This window comes from Heterodontus francisci, chromosome 10, assembly GCF_036365525.1.
Source record: "Heterodontus francisci isolate sHetFra1 chromosome 10, sHetFra1.hap1, whole genome shotgun sequence".
Taxonomy (NCBI): domain Eukaryota; kingdom Metazoa; phylum Chordata; class Chondrichthyes; order Heterodontiformes; family Heterodontidae; genus Heterodontus; species Heterodontus francisci.
The window spans coordinates 108176257-108199553 of NC_090380.1; the positions used below are offsets into that span (position 1 = coordinate 108176257).

Here is a 23297-nt window from a genome sequence, read left to right on the forward strand (position 1 = left end):
TTCTCCTCAGAGCAAATGAGATTGTGGGGAGATTTGATTGAGGTGTACAAGATTCTGACAGGTTTGGCCAAGGTGGACAAAGAAAAACTGCTGCCATTAGCTGATGGTACAAGGACTTGGGGACACAGATTTGAGGTTTTGGGCAAGAGATGCAGGGTGGATGTGAGGAAAAACTTTTTTTTTTTAAAATGCAGCAATGGGTAATGAGCTGGAACTCACTGCCTAGGAGGGTGGTGGAAGCAGAGACAATGAATTATTTCAAAAGGAAATTGGATGGGCACTTGGAAATAAAATTACAGTGCTGTGGGGGATAGAACGGGGGAGTGGGATTGACTGGATTGCTCCAGAGAGCTGGCATAGACTCGACGGGCTGAATGGTCTCCTTTTGTTTATTTTCTATTCGTTCGGGAGATGTGGGCATCACTGGCTATGCGAGCATTTATTGCCCAGTCCTAATTGCCACTCAGAAGGTGGTGCTGAGATGCCTTCATCTGCTGCAGACCTTGGGGTGTAGGTGCTACAATGACTATGACTCAAGTACTAGGAATAACTCCATTGGCTTAAATGTCTGGTACCTACTTAGCAACACCTAGCACCCACAATGCTGCAACATGAACTAGAAGCTCATCATCATAGAAAATTGGACAGCCATTTTCATCACTGACACAGCATGCATGCTCCAAACATTTGCGTTTTGAAAAAAAATCAAATTTTTTTTCTTTACCAGAATCTCTTGGAGACAAATTTCATGTGCTTCCAAGGAACACTGAAGGCGTGGCTCTAACAGCTTTTTGAGGTTTCCAACAGGTTCGTTGATGTCAATGGACTGGCTCACAAACTCTGCTGTGGTAATGGCTGTCTGCTCTGCAATGCTGAATAGAAAATAAAGGGATTAGAAACTCAAAAAAGAAAATCAAGCTTATTTTGGTCCATAATTAGAACAGTTCTTTAAACGAACTGATATAAACAAACTATATAAACTGAGATTGGATCTTATTTTAAACTTTGTGTTGTGTGCGTTCCATGTAATAAAGGAAAAACACTCAGATGTTTGCCGCAACAACTCACCTCCTGTGCACAGTAGGCCATTCAGCCCCTCGAGTCTGCTCCGCCATTCAAATCGATCATGGCTGATCTATATCTTAATTCCATTTATCCATTGTAGCTCCACATCCCTTGATGCCCTCACCTAACAAAAATCTATCAATCTCAGTCTCGAAAGCGCCAAGCGTCCCTGAGAATTTACAGCCTTTTGGGCAAGAGAATTCCAGACTTCTATTACTCTGTACGAAAAGAGTGCTTCCTGATTTCACTCCTGAGCAGCATAGTTCTTAGAATAAAATTAGGTCTTCTTGTTCTTGATTTCCCCCAGAGGAAATAATTTCCTTGTATCCACCCCCATCAAATCCTTGCAACATAGTAAACATCTGGATCACAACACCTCAATCTTCTATACGCAAGGGAATACAAACCAAGTGTTCAATTGCTGGAACAAGAGTTAAAAGAAAACTTGACAACATGGTTACCCAACATTGTCCAACAATGTCCAACATTGGCAGGCCAGAATTCGTCCTGCCAATCTACCTGTGGCTTGGCTATTGACAGCTCCCCGTTCGACAGGTGGAGGGTGTAGGTGATGGCCCGATGTCAACGGCTGTCAATTGTGAAACTGACAGCTATGTTCTTAAAAAGGCTGCTCTGGAAGAGACGACAAAGGGAATTTTCTCACCTCCAGTCACGGCGACGATGAGGAAAGGCCTCATGAACAGTTTACACTGACGGGCTGGATGGAAACATTTGGCGGGCTGGATCCTGGCCCGCGGGCCGTATGTTGGATAACCCTGTGGTAGAGGCTCATTGTTTGGAGCCAATCAGCAGTAGCGTCACTCTGCATTTAACTACATTGTACTTGCTCTGCGAGTGCGGATACCTGTTGCTAAAAATACCCACTTCCCAGCAGCAGATACTCCGCTCCACACAGTGAAAAAAAATAATCTATCTTCCAAAAGGAAAATACACAAATGAAACAAAATCACTAAGCAAAATCCAAAGGCTCTTTAAAACATTCAAGCAATTGCATTAATAAACCCATTGAGGGATGGGGTGTAACAGAACGTGCTATCTGTAGAAACATTTCCCAACGTACCTCTCTTCCGTGCAATGCCGCTTCTCCTCGCCATCTATTTCTATTTCTATTTCTGCTGATCTCTTCGTCATGGCTGTGGAATCGGGAACTTACAATCTGCATTTCAAGTAAAGACAGACATCTTTCAGCAAAGAAAGTTTTGCATAATTTAATCTGAAAAATAAAGCATGTACAATCGGGTTGAGAAGCTGCAGATTTAAAATGTATTGTCAAAATGACGTGTTCCTCACCTCATCATTCTTTCATTCTCTCTCACTGCCCTGACTCTATTCTCATCTTCGAGGTGCTGACTCTTTCAGCTTTAGGCTGCAAGTTGTTCTTTGGTACCCATTATTTATGCATGAATTGAAAGGTCACAGACCTGTAACGTTAACTCTTCTGCTCTCTCCACAAATGCTACCAAACCTATGAATTTCCAGCATTTCGTCTTTATTTCAGATTTCCAGCCTCTGCATTATTTTGCTTTTATTTATACATGAATATTCATCAACATCTTTCAGATGAGATGCCTTCCCTCAGCCACTCGCTCTCCCCGTCCGCTCAGCTATTCGCTCCCGTCCCACTGGCCACTCTGCCACCTCGGCCACTTGCTCCAGGCCTCCCTGCTTCCCCCGCCCCCCCCACCCCAGCCGTTCGCTCCAGAGCTCGCCACTGCTCCCCCTCTTCCAGGCCAATCGTTCCCCCCCCCCCCCAACCTCGCTCTCCAGTTGCATGTTCCCTGCTCCCGCCCCTCCCCCACCACCTCAGCCACATGCTCCAGGCCGTGCTGCTTCCCTCTCAGCCACTTGCTCCCATGTCACCCCGCTCAGCCTGCCTTGCTTCTTCAGCTGGCGCAGCAGGGTACGATTGAACATGGGAGCGAGTGGCCAAGAGGAGGGAAGCAGCGCAGCCTGGAACGAGCGGCTGCTGGCCAGGGGTGGGGGAGAAAAACGGCGAGGCCAGAGCAAGTGGCTGAGGGAAGGCAACAGGGAACGGGCGGTGAGAAGATGGGCGTAGAAGGGAGCAGGGGACTATTGGAGGTGGCATGGAGGCGGTGATAGCAACCATTTTCGGGTTGAATTTGTTTGCAATAAATTGAGCAGCACCATCTTTAATCCTGGCAGCTGCCTGAGAGGTCGCCGACAGTGACGTTTCAGTGGATGAGGCTGCATTTGTGTATGTGCTAGTACTGCGGCACCTAGTGGTTGCATTGTCAAATGCAGCCTAAATAAAATCATAGTATTCTTGACAACACAGCCAGCAGCTGATGTCAGACTGCGCCAATCTGTGCAGATGGGCTCTTGCTCTGCGTTCCGCACTGCCAGGACTGGTTGGCACATGCGCAGATGATGTCATCGCAAACAGGGCGAGAGAGCGGGGAGAAGGTGGGGGAAGTGGGAAGAGAGCTCTCCTCCTCAACCCCCCCCCCCCTCCCTCCCTGGCCATTGTGTGCTGCCATCTGTTTACGTTGCCTGTGTGTGATTATTTGAGCAGCCCCATCTTTAGTCCTGGCAGCTGCCTGAATGTCTCACACTGACGTTTTAGTGGCACAGGCTGCATTTGCGCATGTGCAACTGCAGCGCCACCTAGTGGTTGAGTTGTCAAACGCAGCCAACTTTAAAAAAAAAAAAAAAAAAAATCGCTTCAGAATCTACCAACACCCGGCTAGCTAAAGGCACTAATTAGTACAGCACTGAGCCACACAGATAAAGGAGTTGCATCTCAGTCTGTGGCAAGTAACCAGACTTTAACAAGGCCAGCAGCTGGGGGACTACAATTGGTTTCAGTACCCTGGAATTAGAGAGAGGGAGAAATTAATGGTTTTAAAACAGCCCCAATCACAATGCAGAGGTTCTCAACTCTTGATCGCTAACCCAGTGAAAGTACACGCAAATGTGGCCATCTTAAACCTGCTTTAAAATCACTAATTAGCAGACTACACGATGTAAACAGAAAGGTTCCTGTAAATCAGGATCCTATCTGTTTGGTCTGCAGGAACCAAATTAAACAAGTCACATTCAAGCTGGGAACAGGTTTATCAGTGTTGTATCGGTCACTGGTGAAATTAACTCCTCCATTTTTTTCAGAAGGGGAATTTAATTTTTGTAAAGAGAGGAGAGATTTATTGTTTGAGAAAGATAGGGAAACATTTGCATGGGTATAGGGAAACAGTAGGGGAGTGGGACAGGCATGGTGGGCTGAATGGCCTCCTTCTATACTGAAAAATTGACCCAAATGCAATCTGAGAACACCCCAACCATCCTCTGTAAAATAACCATCTTTTAAAATAATTCTTCGGGTGTGGCCACAACTAGTAAAGGTAATGCATAATACCCATTTAATTGTCCCAAGGGTATTAAAAATCAACTTCACAGCATGGGATTGGAATCACAGTTGGAGCAGATCAGATAGGGATGATTAATGAGCCAATTAATGACAAACCAGCAGCCACCATGGTTGATTTTTTGATGCCAGCTCAGAAATGATCAGATTTACTGAATTCAGTTTCACTACTTGGTATGGGGAGGCAAGTGGGAATTTGAGTACTCAGTTTCTGGCTTGCTAGTTTCAGTACTAAAACTGCTAGGTTACCATTGTAATCTAGTTTTATAGATTAAAAAAAAAATGACCACTTAAGTAAGGTATGCGCAAGTATTCTTGGCAGAAAAGGAGAGAAAAAGTGGAATATATGTCAAATCATCAACATTTTGTGCGAGCAGAGAGACTGTCTCGCTACTTAAAGAGAAACAGATGGTGACGTGCCCACACATCTAACATCTCCACGACTGACTGCACAGATTTTGATCTTTTACTTTTGATCAGCAACACCATACCCCTTCGACACCAAACGCACAATATGTTTTTGTAATTCGCATAACCATGACTGAAATAATCCACACGACTGTCAGTTTGGTTTTTTGCTTTGAGATCAAGACAGATTTAATTTTTATGCACCCGCTACAAATTAGATACCACCAGGTCTCTAGTCAGCAGAAATGCCCAACTCCTGTACAGAAAACATATCACTTGGTTAGAGACAAAGAATCATTTGAGACTCCTTGGTGACCTACCAGTGTTTCGCTTAGTGATACATGGACCCATAGAATGGTTACAGCACAGAAGGTGGCCATTCGGCCCGTTGCATCTATGCCAGTTCTCTGCAAGAGCAACTCATCTAGTCCCACTCCCCTGCCTTTTTTCAGTAGCCCGCAACTGTTTTTCTCTTCAGATAATTATCCAATTCCCTTTCGAAAGCCACGGTTGGATCTGCCTCTCAGGCAATTCATTCCAAATCCTAACCACACACTGCATAAAAAGTTTTTCCTCATATTGCAGTTGCTTCTTTTGCCAATCACCTTAAATCAATGTCTCTGGTTATGAATCCTTCCACCAATGGAAACAATTTCTTCCCATCTACTCTGTCCAGCCCCATGATTTTGAACTCCTCTATCAAATCTCAATTTCTCTGCTTCTAAGGAGACCAGACCCAGCTTCTCCAACCTTTCCACGTAACTGAAGCTCCTCATTCCTGGAACCATTCTCAATCTTTTCTGCATCCTCTCTAATGCCTTAACATCCTTTTGAATTGTGGTGCCCAGAACTGGACACAATACTCCAGTTGAGGCCAAACTAGTGTTTTGTACAGGTTTAACATAACTTCCTTGCTTTTGTACTCTGAGCCCCTATTTATAAAGTCCGGGATCCCACATGCTTTTTTAACCGCTTTCTCAACCTGCCCTGGTACCTTCCATGATTTGTGCACATATGCCCCAGGTCCCTCTTCTCCTGCACCACATTTAGAATTATACCCTTTAATTTATATTGCCTCTCCTCATTCTTCCTATCAAAATGAATCACTTCACACTCTTCTGCATTAATTTTCATCTGCTACTTAGAGTCATAGAGTTATACAGTACAGAAACAGGCCCTTCGGAGCACCGTGTAAGTGTCAGCCATCAAGCACCTAACTATTCTAATCCCACTTTCCAGCACTCGGCCCGTGGTTTGTAGGCTACGGCATATCAAGTGCTCATCTTTGTAGTACTTAAATGTTGCGAGGGTTCTTGCCTCTACCACCCTTTCAGACAGTGTCCCAGATTCAAATCATCCTCTGGGTGAAAAAGTTTTTCCTCAAATCCCCTCTAAACCTCCTGTCCCTTACCTTAAATCTATGCCCCTGCTTACTGACACCTCTACTAAAGGAAAAAAAGTTTCTTCCCATCTACCATATCTATGCCCCTCAATTTTGTATACCTCAATCAGGTCCCCCTTCAGCCTTCTCTGCTCTAAGGAAAACTACCCTAGTCTATCCAGTCTCTCTTCATAGCTGAAATGCTCCAGCCCAGGCAACATTCTGGTGAATCTCCTCTGCACCCTCTCCAGTGCAATTACATCCTTCCTATAGTGTGGCGACCAGAACTGTACATAGTACTCCAGCTGCAGCTGAAGTAGTGTTTTATACAGCTCCATCATAACCTCCCTGCTCTTATATTATATGCCTCAGCTAATAAAGGCAAGTATCTCATATGCCTTCCTAACCACCTTATCTACCTGTGCTGCTGCCTTCATGGATCTATGGACAAGTACACCAAGGTCCCTCTGACCCTCTTGTCTGCCCATTCCAGCCTATGCTCTCGTGAAGTTTATTATCCTCCTCACAGTTCATAACACTTCTAAGTTTTGTCATCTGCAAATTTTGAAATTGTGCCCTGCATAGCCAAGTCTAGGTCATTAACATATATCAAGAAAAGCAGGGGTCTTAACACCTCTCTCCGGTCTGCTCGGATTTCTTTCTCAAGGAACTGAAGACACGTGAACTCCAAGAGAGAAAAGTCTCCCACAGTGAACAAGGTTGAAGAATACTGGGTCCCAACGAAAAGCAAGACTATTTACAAAAGGACTACAGTGAGCTTGAAGCACAGTAAACAAGAAACTGTTCTGACATTGCCTCAAACCTCTATTTTTCTTCTGCTCTTTTCTGTCCTATTTGCAGGTGTGCATTGTGTGCGCATGCTAGCGTGGGCTCGTCGTATAACAGTAGGCATTAACCGTATTAGAGTTTAAGTTTAAGCTTCAATAAATTTCACTTTTCTTCTTTAAACCTAAGAAAGCCTGTTTATGCTCATTTCTTTGCCTTATAATTGGAAAGTGAACAAGGATTCACCAAGAGGGAGCTCAAAACAGTGGTCCTATTACAATAAGACCAGGTGAAGATAGTAAAATGACTCCTAGACACCTTTATCACCTGGTTGTAACATTATGGAAGACTTTTAAATTCCTTTTTATGCTGGTTGACAGTCTCGGTTCATACGCTTTCTCTGCTACTTGCTTGTTTTTTCACTTCCCCCTCCAAACCTTCTATATTCAGCCTGGTTCTCAATTGTATTATCCACTGGATATCTGTCATATGCACCCTTTTTTGCTTCATCTTACCCTCTAACCCTATCATTCAGGAAGCTCTGGATCTGTTTGCCCTCCTTTTCCCTTCGTGGGAATGTACCTCAACTGTATCCGAACAATCTCCTCTTTAAAAGGCAGCTCACTGTCCAGTTAGTTAGTTTTGCCTGCCAACATTTGACCCCAATTTACTTGGGCCAGATCGGTTCTCACGCCATTGAAGTTGGACCTCCCCCAATTAGCTAGCTTTACTCTGGATTACTCCTGGTCCTTTTCCATAGTTAACCTCAACCTTATGATGCTATGGTCATTGCCCCTTAAAAGTTCCCCTACTGACACTTGATTGACTTTCTGATCTATATCAGTTGTCACAGGTTTGATCTCTAAACTACACACAATTAACTGTTCCTAGTAAGTCTGACAGCAAAGGCACTATAATTAACCACAACACAGCTGGCTTGTTGGAAGAAGGGCGAGGGAGGTGGCTAGTAGCCAGGGTTCCCAATTCTGATTGCTACTCATTGATCCCAAAATGAAAGTGCACGTGTAGACGTTGGGCGAGTGCAAGAATCCTTAGTGGTCAATTGGAAAGAATTTGACTGGTTTAACACTCTGCACCTGTGGCTTTATACCAAAGAGAGTTTCTTAAAGAAATTAACACCTTCTTTGGCAAACCTTGACAAAGGGTCTCCCAACAGCATAGTGTTGTTTTTGCCTGATGGTTGACATTTTCCTCTATGGGAGATGTCAATCTGCGCTGACATATAGTTACATAAGTGCCAGCCACTCTGCATTATACTGAACTGGACATTCATCATGTGAACAACCAACCAACCAGGGTGATGGGGAAGAACAGGGGCTACATCAGATCCATGCCAAAGCTCGACATTTCACACACATCTTTCCAGCAATCAAACCTTGACCAAATTAAATTCTTCCTAATTTTCAATCCCGATTTACATGCTGACTCAAACTCTCTGAAATAATCCCAAATCGAGTGAGAACTTGAGGTCACCCCCGCATCAGCAGATAAATGGCACAGAATTTTTTTTTAAATTAAAGACAATTAGTTCCACTATTATTTTCTCCCATAGCTTTTTGAGGCTGTTTGAAATTAATTCACCTACATTGTACAGAAAAATTTATTTCTGGGAGGAAAAGTGAAAAATAAAAAGCATTCTGCAATGTTCATTTGCAAAGCTCAAAGCCAGCAGTGAGCTGATCTAATTAGGTTGCACAAAGAGATTCAATAAGGAATTCAGGTGAAACTTCTTTGCTCAGAGAGTGGTTAGAATGTGGAGCCTGCCACCACACAGGGCAGTTGAGAAAAGCACAGATGAATTTAACGGGAAGCTGGATAAACACGAGGGAGAAAGGAACAGAAGGATGTAAATGCGTTGGAGGCAGTATAGGGAAGGTTTACTAGACTAATAGCTGGAATTGGTGGGCTGTCGTACGAGGCAAGATTGGACAGGCTAGGCTTGTATCCGCTGGAATTTAGGAGAGAGGGGTGACTTGATTGAAACATACAAGATCCTGAGGGGTCTTAAACGGGGTGGATGTGGAAAGGATGTTTCCCCTTGTGGGAGAATCTCAAACTAGGGGTCACTGTTTAAAAATAAGGGGTCGCCCATTTAAGACAGATGAGGAGAAATTTTTTCTGTGGGTCATGAGTCCTTGGAATTCTCTTCCTCAAAAAGGCAATGGTAGCAAAGTCTTTAAATATTTTTAAGGCAAGGGTAGATAGATTCTTGATAAGCAAAGGGGTGGAAGGTTATCAGGGGTAGGTGAAAATGTGGAGTAATCAGTTCAGCCATGAACTTATTGAACGGCGGAGCAGGCTCGAGAGGCCTACTCCTGCTCCTAATTCGTATGTTATGCCAATAATAGGGTAAAATAAAGAAGGGTGTAAGGAGGATTGTGTGGAGTATAAACATCGCAGTGATCAGTAAGGCCAAATTGCCTTTTTCTGTGCTGAAAATCCTATGATGAGTGAATAATCTAAGCTGACACTCCAATGCGGTAGCAACAATGCTTCATTATTGGAGGTGCCATCCTTTGGGTGAGATATTAAATAGAGATATTATCTGCCCGTTCAGATGGCCGTTAAAAGATCCTTGACCTTATCTCAAGAGTAGGGAGTTCTCCTGGTTCCTTGCCAACAGTTCGTCCTCAACCACCAACAGATCAACTAGTTTTTTTTGGTCTTTCATGGGATGCAAGTGTTGCTAGCAAAACCAGCATTTGTTGCCCATCCCTGATTGCCCTCAAGGTAATGGTGAGCTGCCTTCTTGAACTGCTGCAGTCCATCTGGTGTAGTTACACCCATAGTGCTGTTAGGAAGTTACAGGATTATGACTCAGCGACAGTGAAGGAGCAATAATATATAGTTCCAAGTCAGGATGGTGTGGAGCTTGTAGGGGAACTTGCAGGTGGTGGTGTTCCCATACATATGCTGCCCATGTCCTTTTAGGTGGTAGAGGCCATGAGTTTGGAAGGTGCTGTTAAAAGGAGCGCTGGCAAGTTGCTGCAGTGCTCGTGGAGGAGGGAATGAACGTTGAAGGTGGTGGACGGGGTGCCAAGTCAAGCAGGCTGCTTTGCCCTGGATGACGTTGAGCTTCTTGAGTGTTGTTGGAGGAGCACTCATCGAGGCAGGTGGAGAGTATTCCATCACACTTCTGACTCATGCCTTGTAGATGGACAGGCTTTGGAGAGTTACTTGCTGCAGAATTTCAGCCCCGACCTGCTCTTGTGGCCACAGTATTTATATGCGGATCCGGTTAAGTTTCTGGTTAATGGTAACCTCAAAAACATTGATGGCGGAGGATGCAGTGATGGTAATGCCATTGAATGTTAAGCGAGCTGGTTAGATTCTGTCTTGTTGGAGATGGGCATTGCCTGGCACTTAAGTGGCAGTTAACATTTGTGCCACACATCAGCCTAAGCCTCAATAATGTCCAAGTCTCGCTACATGCAGGCACAGACTGCTTCAGTATGGAGTTGCGAATAGTACTGAACAGTGCAATCACCACACTTTCCCACTGCTGACTTTATGAAGGTGGAAAGATCATTGATGAAGCAGCTGAAGATGGTTGGGCCCAGGACACTAACCTGAGGAACTCCTGCAGCTATGTCCTGGGGCTTAGATGTTTGGCCTCCAACAACCACAACCATCTTCTTTTGTGTTAGGTATGACTTCAACCAACCAATGGAGATTTTTCCCACCGATTCCGGTTGACTTCAATTTTGCTAGGGCTCCTTCATGCCACAAGTGGTCAAATGTCGCCTTGATGTCAAGGGCAGTCACTCTCACCTCACAAATTAAGATAGATTATCCACTTTTGGACCAAAGCTGTAATGAGGTCTGGAGCCAAGTGGCCCTGGCGGAATGCAAACTGAGCAGGTTATTGCTGAGCAAGTCCTGCTTGATAACATCAATGACACCTTCCATCACTTTCCTGATGAGAGCAGACTGATGGTAATTGGTCAGATATACCTTGGGCAATTTTCCACATTGCCGCATAACTGCCAGTGTCGTAATTTTACTGTAACAGCTAGTTCTGGAGCACAGATCTTCAGTATGACTGCCGGGATGTTGTCAGGGCCTCTGCTTTTGCTGTATCTAGTATCTTTAGCCGTTTCTTCCTATCACGTGGAGTGAATCGATTTGGCTGAAGACTGACAGTGATGCTGCAGACCTCAGGAGGAGGCAGAGATGGATCATCCACTCACCATTTCTGGCTGATGATTACAAATGCTTTAGCCTGGTCTTTTGCAGGATGTTGCTGGTGCAAAACGCCAGCTTTCATAACACAGTCAGTGTGTTCAAGTAATCAATTGTATGTGCTATGACCTCAGTGAGTGAGACATTTAATGCTAAAATAGGACCCAATTTAAAATTACAAGATTTCTAGCTTTAAGACTATCATAACAATTAAACGAAAAGAAATCCCCATTAGCCAAATAGTACTTTATAAGTAGCTGATACCCCAGATTACAAAGAAAGGTATTTTCTTATTAAATACTTGAAAACGTCACACCACACAGACGTTAGTTATTTTTGATGGCAAAATCCTTAGTGGTTAAAAGTCCCAAACTCCTCCCAGTATCAATGGATTGGGTCTCCCAGACCTTTTCAAAAATTAATATTCTCTTCGCTCACTTCCGACCTGGACATCCGTGAATAGGGCAATTCCTGGTGATCTGCTGGTCTTCTACTTCTTTTCAAGCTTCAACTTTCAAAACAGGTTTGCGTCTTTGCAGCCTTTTACTGTATCAGGCTTCCGAGAGCAGGTGTCTGCTCTCTCTTGAAGCTGCAACTGCTGGGTGTCTGCCTTATAGCCTGCAACCACTGGTTTCCTCGCTTACAGCCCATCTTCTTTCAGAAAATCTGTTAAATTTATCTGGACTCAAAAATCAATAGCTTGAAGTGTGGTTTCACAGAGCCACCAGGGCCTTCCATTGTTTCCAGGTGTTAACAGCTGCTTGATACATTTGCATCTTCAGAATCACTGACTCCTCAATTTACGACCAGCAAGTTGGGGAGGGCAAAACTCATTGTTCTTCACGTGTTACCCCTGCAATCTCTTTTAAAAATGTCTTTGATCGGTCTTGTCCTTTAGTAGAGTGTACATGAGGTCACATGAACTTCCGGACTCTATCTTAAATTTGTAAAAATCTCAATTTTTTAAAAACTTAATCATGTTACAAAGTCCAGGGTTCATAACACATGTTCAGATATTTCAGTGTAAAGCATGTACATACTAAATGTATATACCAAAGTACTAGTCTGGGCAGAAGTGTGGCAACTAGATAGAAAATTGTGCACAATTCACAACAAAACAAAAAGCAATGCAAACAGTGAAAAACAGTGTAAACAAAAAGATATTGGAAGTAAGTGGCCTCCTAGTGGCATAAATGACTAACTGCGCAGTAGGTCAGTCAGCCTCGGAAAGAGAAATGTGGACTAATGATTCAGATGGGGACACTTCAATAGAACTGCTGACGGCCACTTTTGACTGTACCTGGAGACAGTATAGTGTACATACTGCACAATAATAGTTTAAGTCCAAGATTTCCTATAATGGTGTCCCAATAACACTACAACTCCAAAACCAACAGCAAATATTCTTTTAGTTCCTTCATAAGCAATTATTATTACCTAAGTAAACTAATAGGGCTGTAATCCACAAGAAAGAGGATAGCATATTCCTTGCTCTTCATGCACTATGCACATAGACTAAATAGGACAAAAGGTTATCTCTGACTCTTTGCATCCTCCAAGCTGCATAGGCTTCAATGCCACAAAACAGATTTTGTAGGCCACAATGCATGATCAAGGCTGAAAGAGTAAAATGGAGGAACAAAATCAGGAACTGGTGATTAGGTGATGCCAACATTGAAGGGAGGGAAGACTGGAACTGGTAAAATACTCCAAGGGTTGGAGGTCCTAGGGTAAAAAACAAGTTTAGAGTAAGAGGCGGCGCAAGAGTCATAAGTTCAACATAGAGATGCAAGGAAGAGAAAGATTACATAGGATGTCGTATTTGTATCCTAGACAGAAATTCAGAGGACCATTAACCATAGCAGCACTGATTATGACAGACAAGTCAGGAAGATGGGGGTACGAAAAGGATTGTCTATTAGATGACTATATTTTTCTTGAACTCAGCACTTTCCTCACTAAATACCACATGTTTTCCTGTGCGCAAGATTGTGAACATGAAATGATGTTACTTGTCCAACGACACTATTTGAAAGTATGAATTTACCTTTACAAGTGATACCATTGTGTTTTTAATGCCCCTTTCATATCACTGTGTAACCAACAGCAGACTTGACTTATGTAACAATAGTAATATAAATGAGCAGCTGACCCTCTGGAGGCTGCAGGGCAAATGTTGCAATGAGCTGAAACTGTGTTAGGTTTTGGCCTCGGGCCACTTGTACAGGACACACGTGCTCCTTTTTACTTCTCTCCTCCAGAGATTGGGAAAGGATCACCAAAAAGATGAAAGCAAAAGCACAGGTCTTTTTAGGCTTGTTGCACATGTCCCAAAGTTAGCACAAAGTGAAAACTCAACAGTCAGAATACCCGAGGAAATATGCATGATAGAAATACTTTGAATACAGATAATTCTGCAATATAAAATTGGCCAACAGGTTGATTTTGCTTTTAAGTAGTGCGAACTGTTGAGCTACTGAAGCTAGGGCTGCCATCTGGACCCAAGGAGGCATAACAAGGGCAAGTGATTTATTAGCACTTAGCAAAAATCACATTTTAGCTGTAGCATGGGTGTTTTGGTGCAACACTGCAGTATTGGGCAGGAAATCAAGCTACGCAAGTTAAATGCAGAAATTTATAGGATGTGATTCCTCCATAATTCACCTCCTTCAGTAATAAGATGTCTATCACAACCATGGAGCATAAAACAAATTTCACAAATTCCATTATAAAGACAAAGGTTACATAACAGAATTCTGTATTGTAGACTTACAACGCCAAGCTGCAACTTCAAGCTGCCCAGTTCTGAAAAAGGTTGAAAATGGATCCAGTAATGCTTCTGGAAAAAAAAAAGTCATACAAATTCAAGCCTTCATAACAACTTTCATTTATACAGTGCCTTTAATGCAAAGTAGTAACCCTCAATTAGAGGAAAACTTGATTACTTAATTTTTAGAACAAATAAATACATCACAAACTTGTAATGCAAGTGGCTAACTTTTATACTTAAAAAAGTTCTTGAAGTCCAACTATTATAATTTCTCTGTCACTCCAGCCATTTCAAGCTCAAGTTGTGTGTGTTGTCTTTTTACTTTTGGTGGATGGCTGGTTCTTTGGCTAATTTATCCCAGCTGGATTAAATAGCACAGGACATACTGCAAAGCCAAAAACAGACTTAGTAACCAACTGCATCAGTCCAAAGGCAAGCCAGAAAACTATTACCTGGCGACCCACGGGACTCTGGCTACCTGAAAACATTGCATCAGGACCCTAGAGGAGTGGCACCATATAGAAATGAACACAATATCAAATTTCACAGGTAGGACCATATTTAGACGAAAGTAAATTTAAAAAAATCTTTAATCAGAAAGGCTTTACTCTCAACAGCACTGGTTGCCTTGTAGATGGCATGCTCCGTCTGTCTTTAAAACTGCCTCAAAAAGGAGGAAGTAGCTGCAAGTTGGAGATTGGCTGCAAATTACATCCACAAAGGCTTTAAACCTGCTCAATAACCACAGACGCTACTTTCTTCACAACCAGCATCCAGAAATCTAGCCAGCAACATGTCAATTTATAATTCATTCTTGCCAATCCCTAGTTTCCCTGAGAACTGATCTAACATACAAGGCCACTTCAGAGTTCAGTTAAGAATGGTGTGGGACAGTGAAACTGGGTAAGGAAAGCAGGTTTACTTCCCTAAAAAAAGGACATGAATGACCCAGTTAGGTTTTTAATGACAATCTGACAGCTAGTACTCTAAAATGAAAAATTGAAGCTTTTTATTTCAGATATTTTAAAATTCTGGTAGCATACAGCTTTTAGCCCGAAAAGATATGCGTGCTCCAAGCTGTCAGTAACACAAGGGCAGCAGAACACATTATAGCATCTTCCTTCCAAACTCGCGACCTCTACCACCTAGAAGGACAAGGGCAGCGGATACATGGGAACACCATCTGCAAGTTCCCCTTCAAGCCACACACCATCCTGAATTGGAACTATATTGCTGTTCCTTCACTGTCACTGGGTCAAAATCCTGGAACACCCTTCCTAACAGCACAGTGGGTGTACCTACACTCCAAGGAGTGCAGCAGTTCAAGAAGGCAGCTCACCACCACCTTCTCATGGACAATTAGGGATGGGCAATAAATGCTGGCCTAGCCAGCGATGCCCACATCCCCTGAACGAATAAATTAAAGCATAAACATACTGCGTCTACGGTTTCACACTCAGCAAGTTAAAATGAGCTCTGCTAGCGTAAGCAAAAGAAAAAACCTTGCTCACAAATATCAATTGATTAATCAGTTTTAAGTCCATCATCCTCAGCTTACATTGGGGAAGCCTATATATAGTGTTCAGTAGCCATATACCCATCGATCATACATAGAACCAGTCAGAATACAATTATGTCTTAATTGCCAGGACAAAATGTTTTTATTTCAATTTCCAGCATCTGTGGTATTTTGCTTTTGTAGTACACAGGCAGAGCTAGCTCACAATAATGTCCTGTGCCACAAATATTCAAAACACAGATCAAGAACACAGACACAAATTCCTGTGCTCACATGAACACAAGAAATAGCAGAAGTAGACCGTATGCCTGTTGAGCCTGCTCTGCCATTCAACACGATCGTGGCTGATCGAAGGTTTCAACTCCACTTTCCTGCCTACTTGCCATATCCCTTTATTTCCTGAGAGACCAAAAGTCTGTCTATCCCAGCCTTAAATATATTCAACGATGGAGCATCCAAAACCCTCTCGGGTAGAGAATTCCAAAGATTCACAACCCTTTGAGGAAAGTAATTTCTCATCACAGTCCTAAATGATCGGCCCCTTATCCTGAGACTGTGCCCCCGTAGTTTAGATTCCCTGACCAGCTGAAACAAACTCTCAGCATCTACCCTATCCAGCCCCTTCAGAATTTTGTACATACTGCACCTATCTAAATGCATAGTCACAGTACATAAGTGCACTGTGCAACATACACATCTAAAACAAAAACCACAACTCTACTCCTCAGCAGAGAGGCAAAACACTCAAATCACCAAACTAATCCATCGGTACAGTCCTGTCCTGAAAGATTTACTTGTCACAGTTTGTTTCTACTTGTCACTGTTTCTGGAGACAGTTAGTTCTACTTCAATATAACATGCACCCACTATGTGGAGATAGGAACATTACTGAAGCACTGACTCAGATTGTGACTGATGCCTTTCAGTAACAAGCCTTCAACACATGCTCCTTGCACTCCCACACCCAGTAAACATGTTGAGCAATGATCAAAATATGTCTCAAAGATAGCAGTGTTACTGTAGAGCAAACTTTTGGGTTCTGCTAGAGCAGGGACTTTTCAGCTACTGATTCTCCGATAAGCTTAACTTATTTTAAATGATTTTAAATATACGGTTTCTCTTTTACTTAATTTCCCTCTCCAGTGGAGAGGAAAGCACATGGATAATCTTTTCTAGAGCTGTTTTTGATCTGATCATTCCTCCCAACTTGCTTGATCTTATGGTATAAGGAAGCTACAAACACAAAGCCAGTTCGCCCTCATTTGGAGCTAGAGGAAATGGGAAGAAGTGGGACTTTTCACACAGTAATGTAATCACCCACGCACAGAGGGAATAGGTCAAATGGCCTCCTTCTGAGCTGTAACCAGTCTATGATTCTATAATTAGGGTTATGTCAAACACCAGAACATTCAAAGCACTCTTAAGGTGAAAAGAGACGTCTGGTTGAAGTGGGAAGACAAAAAGAACTTGCATATACATAGCACCTTTCACGACCACAGAACTTTCCAAAGCACGATACAACCAATGAAATACTTTTGAAGCGTATTCACGGTTGTAATGTAGGAAATGCATAAGCCATGCAACGCAACAAGCTCACACAAACAGCAATGTGATAATGACCAGATAATTTGTTTCAGTGATATCAAGGATAAATACTGGCCAGGACAAAGGCGAGAACTCCCTGCTCTTCAAAATAGTGCAATGATAACTTTTACACGCACCCGAGAGGGCAGACGTGGTCTCTGTTTAACGCCTCATCAAAAAGAACCCCAGAGAGTACTGCACTCCCTCAGTACTGCAATGGACTGTCAGTCCAGATTTTTGTACTCAAGTCCCTCAAGTTGGATGAACTCACAACCTTCTGACTCAGACAGCAGTGCTACTCAGTGAGCCACAGCTGACACTTATAAGGGGAGGGTGGATGTTGAGCAGTGTGCATGAAATGGTAGGTCATCCTGAATATCAAGTCTTTATAAAAGGAAATCAGGGACCCTTGATGGGGAGAAGGGAAGAGGAGTTTTCCCCATATTTGTTAGTTCATCGTCACAGGCGCCTCAAGGGATCATCGGCCGTTGAGAGAGAAGAGACTGGGCTCCTGCAGATCCTCATCTCTACTCACATCCTGGCCTGTTCTGAAAGAAGCTGAGGGAAAAGAACCGTAACAAAACATTGGCAGCACTCCAGGGGAGAAAGTCATGTCCAATATATCCTGGGTTCTTCCCACCTATTACCTTCAATTTTCTGCCCTCTGTCCTGAGGCAGGGAATTGCGCTGCAATACAGCTGCACAGGTACCGAAGGCCTCCTTCTCACCGATGCCTCATCCAAGATGCCATTCTGGATATGCAAGCCTAGTCAATGAGTGTAAGCGGGCTATTGAACAATGAAGGATGTCAAAGTAGCACTTGATTTTATTCACACTCAAGTCTGGTCAATAGCAACGTCTAGTAAGGGTGACAATGATCAGAAGGGCGAACTCTGGCTGGTAATCCTCTAGCCCAAAGAAGCTGACCAAATGCTGTCCCAGCTGAGTTAGGCTCAGCCCGGACCGGACCCCAAACCTGCAACTTGTAGTCTCAGGCAGTGGGGTTACCCACCAAGGCCTCAAGGGAATTAATAAGCTGAACTAAGACACAAATCAACTGAAGCACAATTAGAAAACAGCTACTACACGTGAACAGTATTCAGTTACAAAAGCTGCAAGCAATTGTGAACCAGCTTTAATGCATCCTAATCCAGTAAAAGGAAGATAGGAACAGGAATAGGCCGTTCAGCCCCTCAAGCCTGTTCTGCCATTCAACAAGATCATGACTGATCTGTACTTTGATTCGATCTACCCAACCTGGCTCAAAATAGAAATACAGAATAGTACAGCCCAGAAGTGGGCCATTCAGCCCATTGAGTCTGTGTTGGCTCCTTTGAAGAGCAATCCACTCGCCAGCTCTTTCCCCATATCCCTTCAATTTTTTCTCCAAGTATTTCTCCAATTCACCTTTTTAAGAGACTACTGCATCCACCACTATATCAGGTAGAGCATTCCAAATCCTAACCATGCAAGTTATGTAAAAATGTTTTTCTTCTTTTGCCAATCACATTAAATCTGTGCCCTCTGTTTATTGACCTGGAAACAGTTTCTCTATCTACTCTATCTGAACACTTAATGATTTTAAACACCTCTATAAAATGTCCTCTTAGCCTTCTCTGTTCTAAGGAGAACACTCCAGCTTCTCCAATCTAATCACGCCACTCTAGTCTCTTGAACCATTCTCGTAAATTTCTTCTGTACTTTAACCAAAGTTCCACGTTCTTCTTGAAGTGTGGTGCCCAGAATTGGATGCAATACTCCAGTAGGGGAGTAAGGAGCATTTCATCTAGGTGTAGCATAACATCTTGGTTTTTTTGTACTTTATGCCACTATGTACAAAGCCCAGAATTCCATATCCCTCAATGCAAGCAAAAATGTACCAATCTCAGATTTAAAATTATTAATTGCGCTAGTGCTACTGACTTTTGTGGGAGCACCTTTCACACTTCTATCACCCTTTTCATGAAGAACTGCTTCCTAACTTTTCTCCTGAATGGCCTAGCTCTGATTTTATGATTATGTCCCCTTGCCCTAGATTCCCCCAAGAGAAAAAGTCTCTCTGTGTACCCTATCAATTCCTTTTAAAATCTTGAAAGCCTCACTCAACTCCCCCCTTAAACTTCCCGATTCAAATCTTACACATTGACTGCCAAGGACTTATGCACAAGTAATGTCTAGAAGCTTCAATAGGAAAAACAGGTCTTGCCCCCAGCAAGGGCAAGTCACCAGGCACTAGAGAAGTCCCACATCCATCACCAGACAGCAATGTCAAATTTTAGCTCAATTTTTGAAACCAGATCTAAAACTAATATTTTCCTTTGTTCTGACACACACTATTACTACCAAGAAATGTACTGTTCACTGAGTGCAGGTTCTGCTTCATAAATCCAGAGAATTTAACTAAGGTTGGCAAGACCCAAACACCTGGGATCTCAAAAGTGTGCCCGAGTTAACCAGCTAAAACTGCACAGCACTTGCAACATTCTCACTGCTTGCCCCAGTCAGGGCCACTTACCAGTTGGGGCACTGGATTGTAGTTTTTGGGTGTGAAGTGTTAAGAACGTCAGTGACCATGCGTGTTTCATTAATGAGCCAAGCAGGCCAGTGGCTGGCAGTACAGAGGACAAACCTGGCTCAAGCATCAAGTCTGCCATAGTGGGCTCACCCAGTTCAGAACTTCCATTGCCTGACATGTCATCTTGGAGGCACCTGTACCATTCTTATCCCGCATTCAGGGAGGACAATCTTCCGACAACTAATGGATGTAGATTTGAGTCGCTGCAAGCTGTGCAGCAGATTCCTGGAACTTTCCTCAAGTGGCTTGGTACATGGTGTAACTCACCATAACATGCAAGCACCATGTCGACAACTTACTGAACCTTGCGTGAACACATACCATACCTGGTCTATCAGTGGTTCAACAATTGAAGGTGCTGAATTTCAGCAGAATCTAGTGCTGCTTTGCACCACAGTCATGCCAGGCACCAAACCCCGGGTATACAAACATATTTTCTCATACTGAGCCCCCTGGTAATACCTTCCAGCAACAATCTTTCAAGGCTCAGAGCTTCCTCTTTAATTAGATGCAGGGCAGCTGTTGACACACCAGCTACTTCGATGCTTTAAAAGGTTGAGGTACATGTATCAGGCATAATGTTATGCACCAGGATTATGCATCACCAAGTGCCTGCTGTTTTCATGAGGAGCTCCGGCAGAGAAATACCCAGAATAAGGTTAACCCCTCCAGGATATGCAGAAACAGGCCAGTGTCTGAGATAAAAACAAGAAATGCTGGAAATACTCAGCAGGTCTGGCAGCATCCGTGGAGAGAGAAGCAGAGTTAATGTTTCAGTTCGAAGAGTCACTGACCTGAAACGTTAACTCTGCTTCTCTCTCCATGGATGCTGCCAGATCTGCTGAGTATTTCCAGCATTTCTTGATTTTATTTCAGATTTCCAGCATCTGCAGTATTTTGCTTTTATTTCAGTGTCTGACAGAGCCCTCCCTACTTACCCTTTCTTTCAGCCACAAGTCCATTTCACAATTTGATGCTGGATTAAATCAGTTTAAGATAGCTTCACCAAGCCCACAAATTTCAAAATCCAAATGTTTTCTCTCTTCCCGACCAATGGTCCCTGTAGGTTCCAAGTTTATCCCTTTCCTGAAGGTGCTGACACTTTTTAGGAATGGTTCTACTGGTGATGGGTGGCCTTTGACACCTCACCAAAATAGCTATTCATGTGCAAGGCTACTCTGCAATTTATCTCAGTCAAGCCACATGATCTCTGCATCCAATGTTTACACAGCACACCTTCTAGCAGTGGATACAAACAGGAATTCTGGGCAACATGTCCCTTCGAATGCTGGCTCCAGTTGTGGGTTTAGTTACATACTAACGACTAAATCGTTTTTCATTTTTCTGTCAAACCCGCAGATTAGGTGCCAATGCTCGTAGGAAAGTACAATAAGTACCGACAGTTCAGGCAAACAGGATGATTCCACACCCTGATATAAGATTTAGAAAACTCATCACCTACACAGAGTTTCAATCTCAGCTACACTGATAATAACATCACAAACCAAATAGACCATGCACACAGGGAAATGAGCACAGGAACCACGGGGGCTTTAATCTGCTCTATTCAACACAGTTAGGATACTAAACCATGGACTATCACCTCTTGTATACTTGCAGGGATACACAAAACCCTTGGGAAGAATCCCATCCACCTCCCACCCCACTATGATAGACAGGCAAGGAGTGCAATAACCCTGACAACACAACCAACAATAAGACAAGGTATTAACCTAGGAAGGACTGCGCCCACATGCATCAGGCAGTGACTGTATTAATCCCGATGTATTCAGACCACAGAACCTGGGCTCATGCCCCATACACAGACATAGTAGTAACTGCACCAATCCGATTGACAAGCTTCCCATGTTGATGGGCACAAATGCCAAAAGTGTGCTTTGCTAAAGTCAGGGCACTAACTGCTGAAAACTGCATATGGGGCAGTGACGGGAGTAATTCCTAAACAACTCCACTCTGTGTATGAAGCAATAAGCAAATGAGCTGCGAGTTAAAGGGAATGTTAGTCCATTAGACGGCCATTTCTCCTGTCAACACCAGCACCGAACCACTGGGGGCTCCGACTCCCCGGAGAGGGGGACATAGTCCCCTTGTGCGGACAGACACCGAGCCCCAGGGACAGGGGGCACAGTCCCCTTGTGCGGACAGACACCGAGCCCCAGGGACAGGGGGCACAGTCCCCTTGTGCGGACCGACACCGAGCCCCGGACAGGGGGCACAGTCCCCTTGTGCGGACCGACACCGAGCCCCGGGGAGGGGGCACAGTCTCCCCGTGCGGACCGACACCGAGCCCCGGGGAGGGGGCACAGTCTCCCCGTGCGGACCGACACCGAGCCCCGGGGAGGGGGCACAGTCTCCCCGTGCGGACCGACACCGAGCCCCGGGGAGGGGGCACAGTCTCCCCGTGCGGACCGACACCGAGCCCCGGGGAGGGGGCACAGTCTCCCCGTGCGGACCGACACCGAGCCCCGGGGAGGGGGCACAGTCTCCCCGTGCGGACCGACACCGAGCCCCGGGGAGGGGGCACAGTCTCCCCGTGCGGACCGACACCGAGCCCCGGGGAGGGGGCACAGTCTCCCCGTGCGGACCGACACCGAGCCCCGGGGAGGGGGCACAGTCTCCCCGTGCGGACCGACACCGAGCCCCGGGGAGGGGGCACAGTCTCCCCGTGCGGACCGACACCGAGCCCCGGGGAGGGGGCACAGTCTCCCCGTGCGGACCGACACCGAGCCCCGGGGAGGGGGCACAGTCTCCCCGTGCGGACCGACACCGAGCCCCGGGGAGGGGGCACAGTCTCCCCGTGCGGACCGACACCGAGCCCCGGGGAGGGGGCACAGTCTCCCCGTGCGGACCGACACCGAGCCCCGGGGAGGGGGCACAGTCTCCCCGTGCGGACCGACACCGAGCCCCGGGGAGGGGGCACAGTCTCCCCGTGCGGACCGACACCGAGCCCCGGGGAGGGGGCACAGTCTCCCCGTGCGGACCGACACCGAGCCCCGGGGAGGGGGCACAGTCTCCCCGTGCGGACCGACACCGAGCCCCGGGGAGGGGGCACAGTCTCCCCGTGCGGACCGACACCGAGCCCCGGGGAGGGGGCACAGTCTCCCCGTGCGGACCGACACCGAGCCCCGGGGAGGGGGCACAGTCTCCCCGTGCGGACCGACACCGAGCCCCGGGGAGGGGGCACAGTCTCCCCGTGCGGACCGACACCGAGCCCCGGGGAGGGGGCACAGTCTCCCCGTGCGGACCGACACCGAGCCCCGGGGAGGGGGCACAGTCTCCCCGTGCGGACCGACACCGAGCCCCGGGGAGGGGGCACAGTCTCCCCGTGCGGACCGACACCGAGCCCCGGGGAGGGGGCACAGTCTCCCCGTGCGGACCGACACCGAGCCCCGGGGAGGGGGCACAGTCTCCCCGTGCGGACCGACACCGAGCCCCGGGGAGGGGGCACAGTCTCCCCGTGCGGACCGACACCGAGCCCCGGGGAGGGGGCACAGTCTCCCCGTGCGGACCGACACCGAGCCCCGGGGAGGGGGCACAGTCTCCCCGTGCGGACCGACACCGAGCCCCGGGGAGGGGGCACAG

At 45.5% G+C, this 23297-nt stretch overlaps 1 protein-coding gene across 3 annotated transcripts in view; it reads right to left on the reverse strand.

Moving 5' to 3' along the window:
- The window catches only part of gabpa (GA binding protein transcription factor subunit alpha), a 63224-nt gene that overhangs the window by 39292 nt on the left and 635 nt on the right, over positions 1-23297 (reverse strand). For 2 of the 3 annotated variants that reach the window (XM_068041254.1, XM_068041252.1), the window contains exons 2-4: positions 14020-14085; positions 2147-2242; positions 725-872 (exon numbers count right to left, since the gene is read on the reverse strand). In XM_068041254.1, coding sequence (XP_067897355.1) covers positions 725-872; positions 2147-2217 — 219 coding nt within the window. In that variant the 5' untranslated portion in view covers positions 2218-2242; positions 14020-14085. Of the gene's footprint in view, positions 1-724; positions 873-2146; positions 2300-14019; positions 14086-23297 lie in introns of all 3 variants that reach the window. The other variant, XM_068041253.1, reaches the window with a different exon arrangement.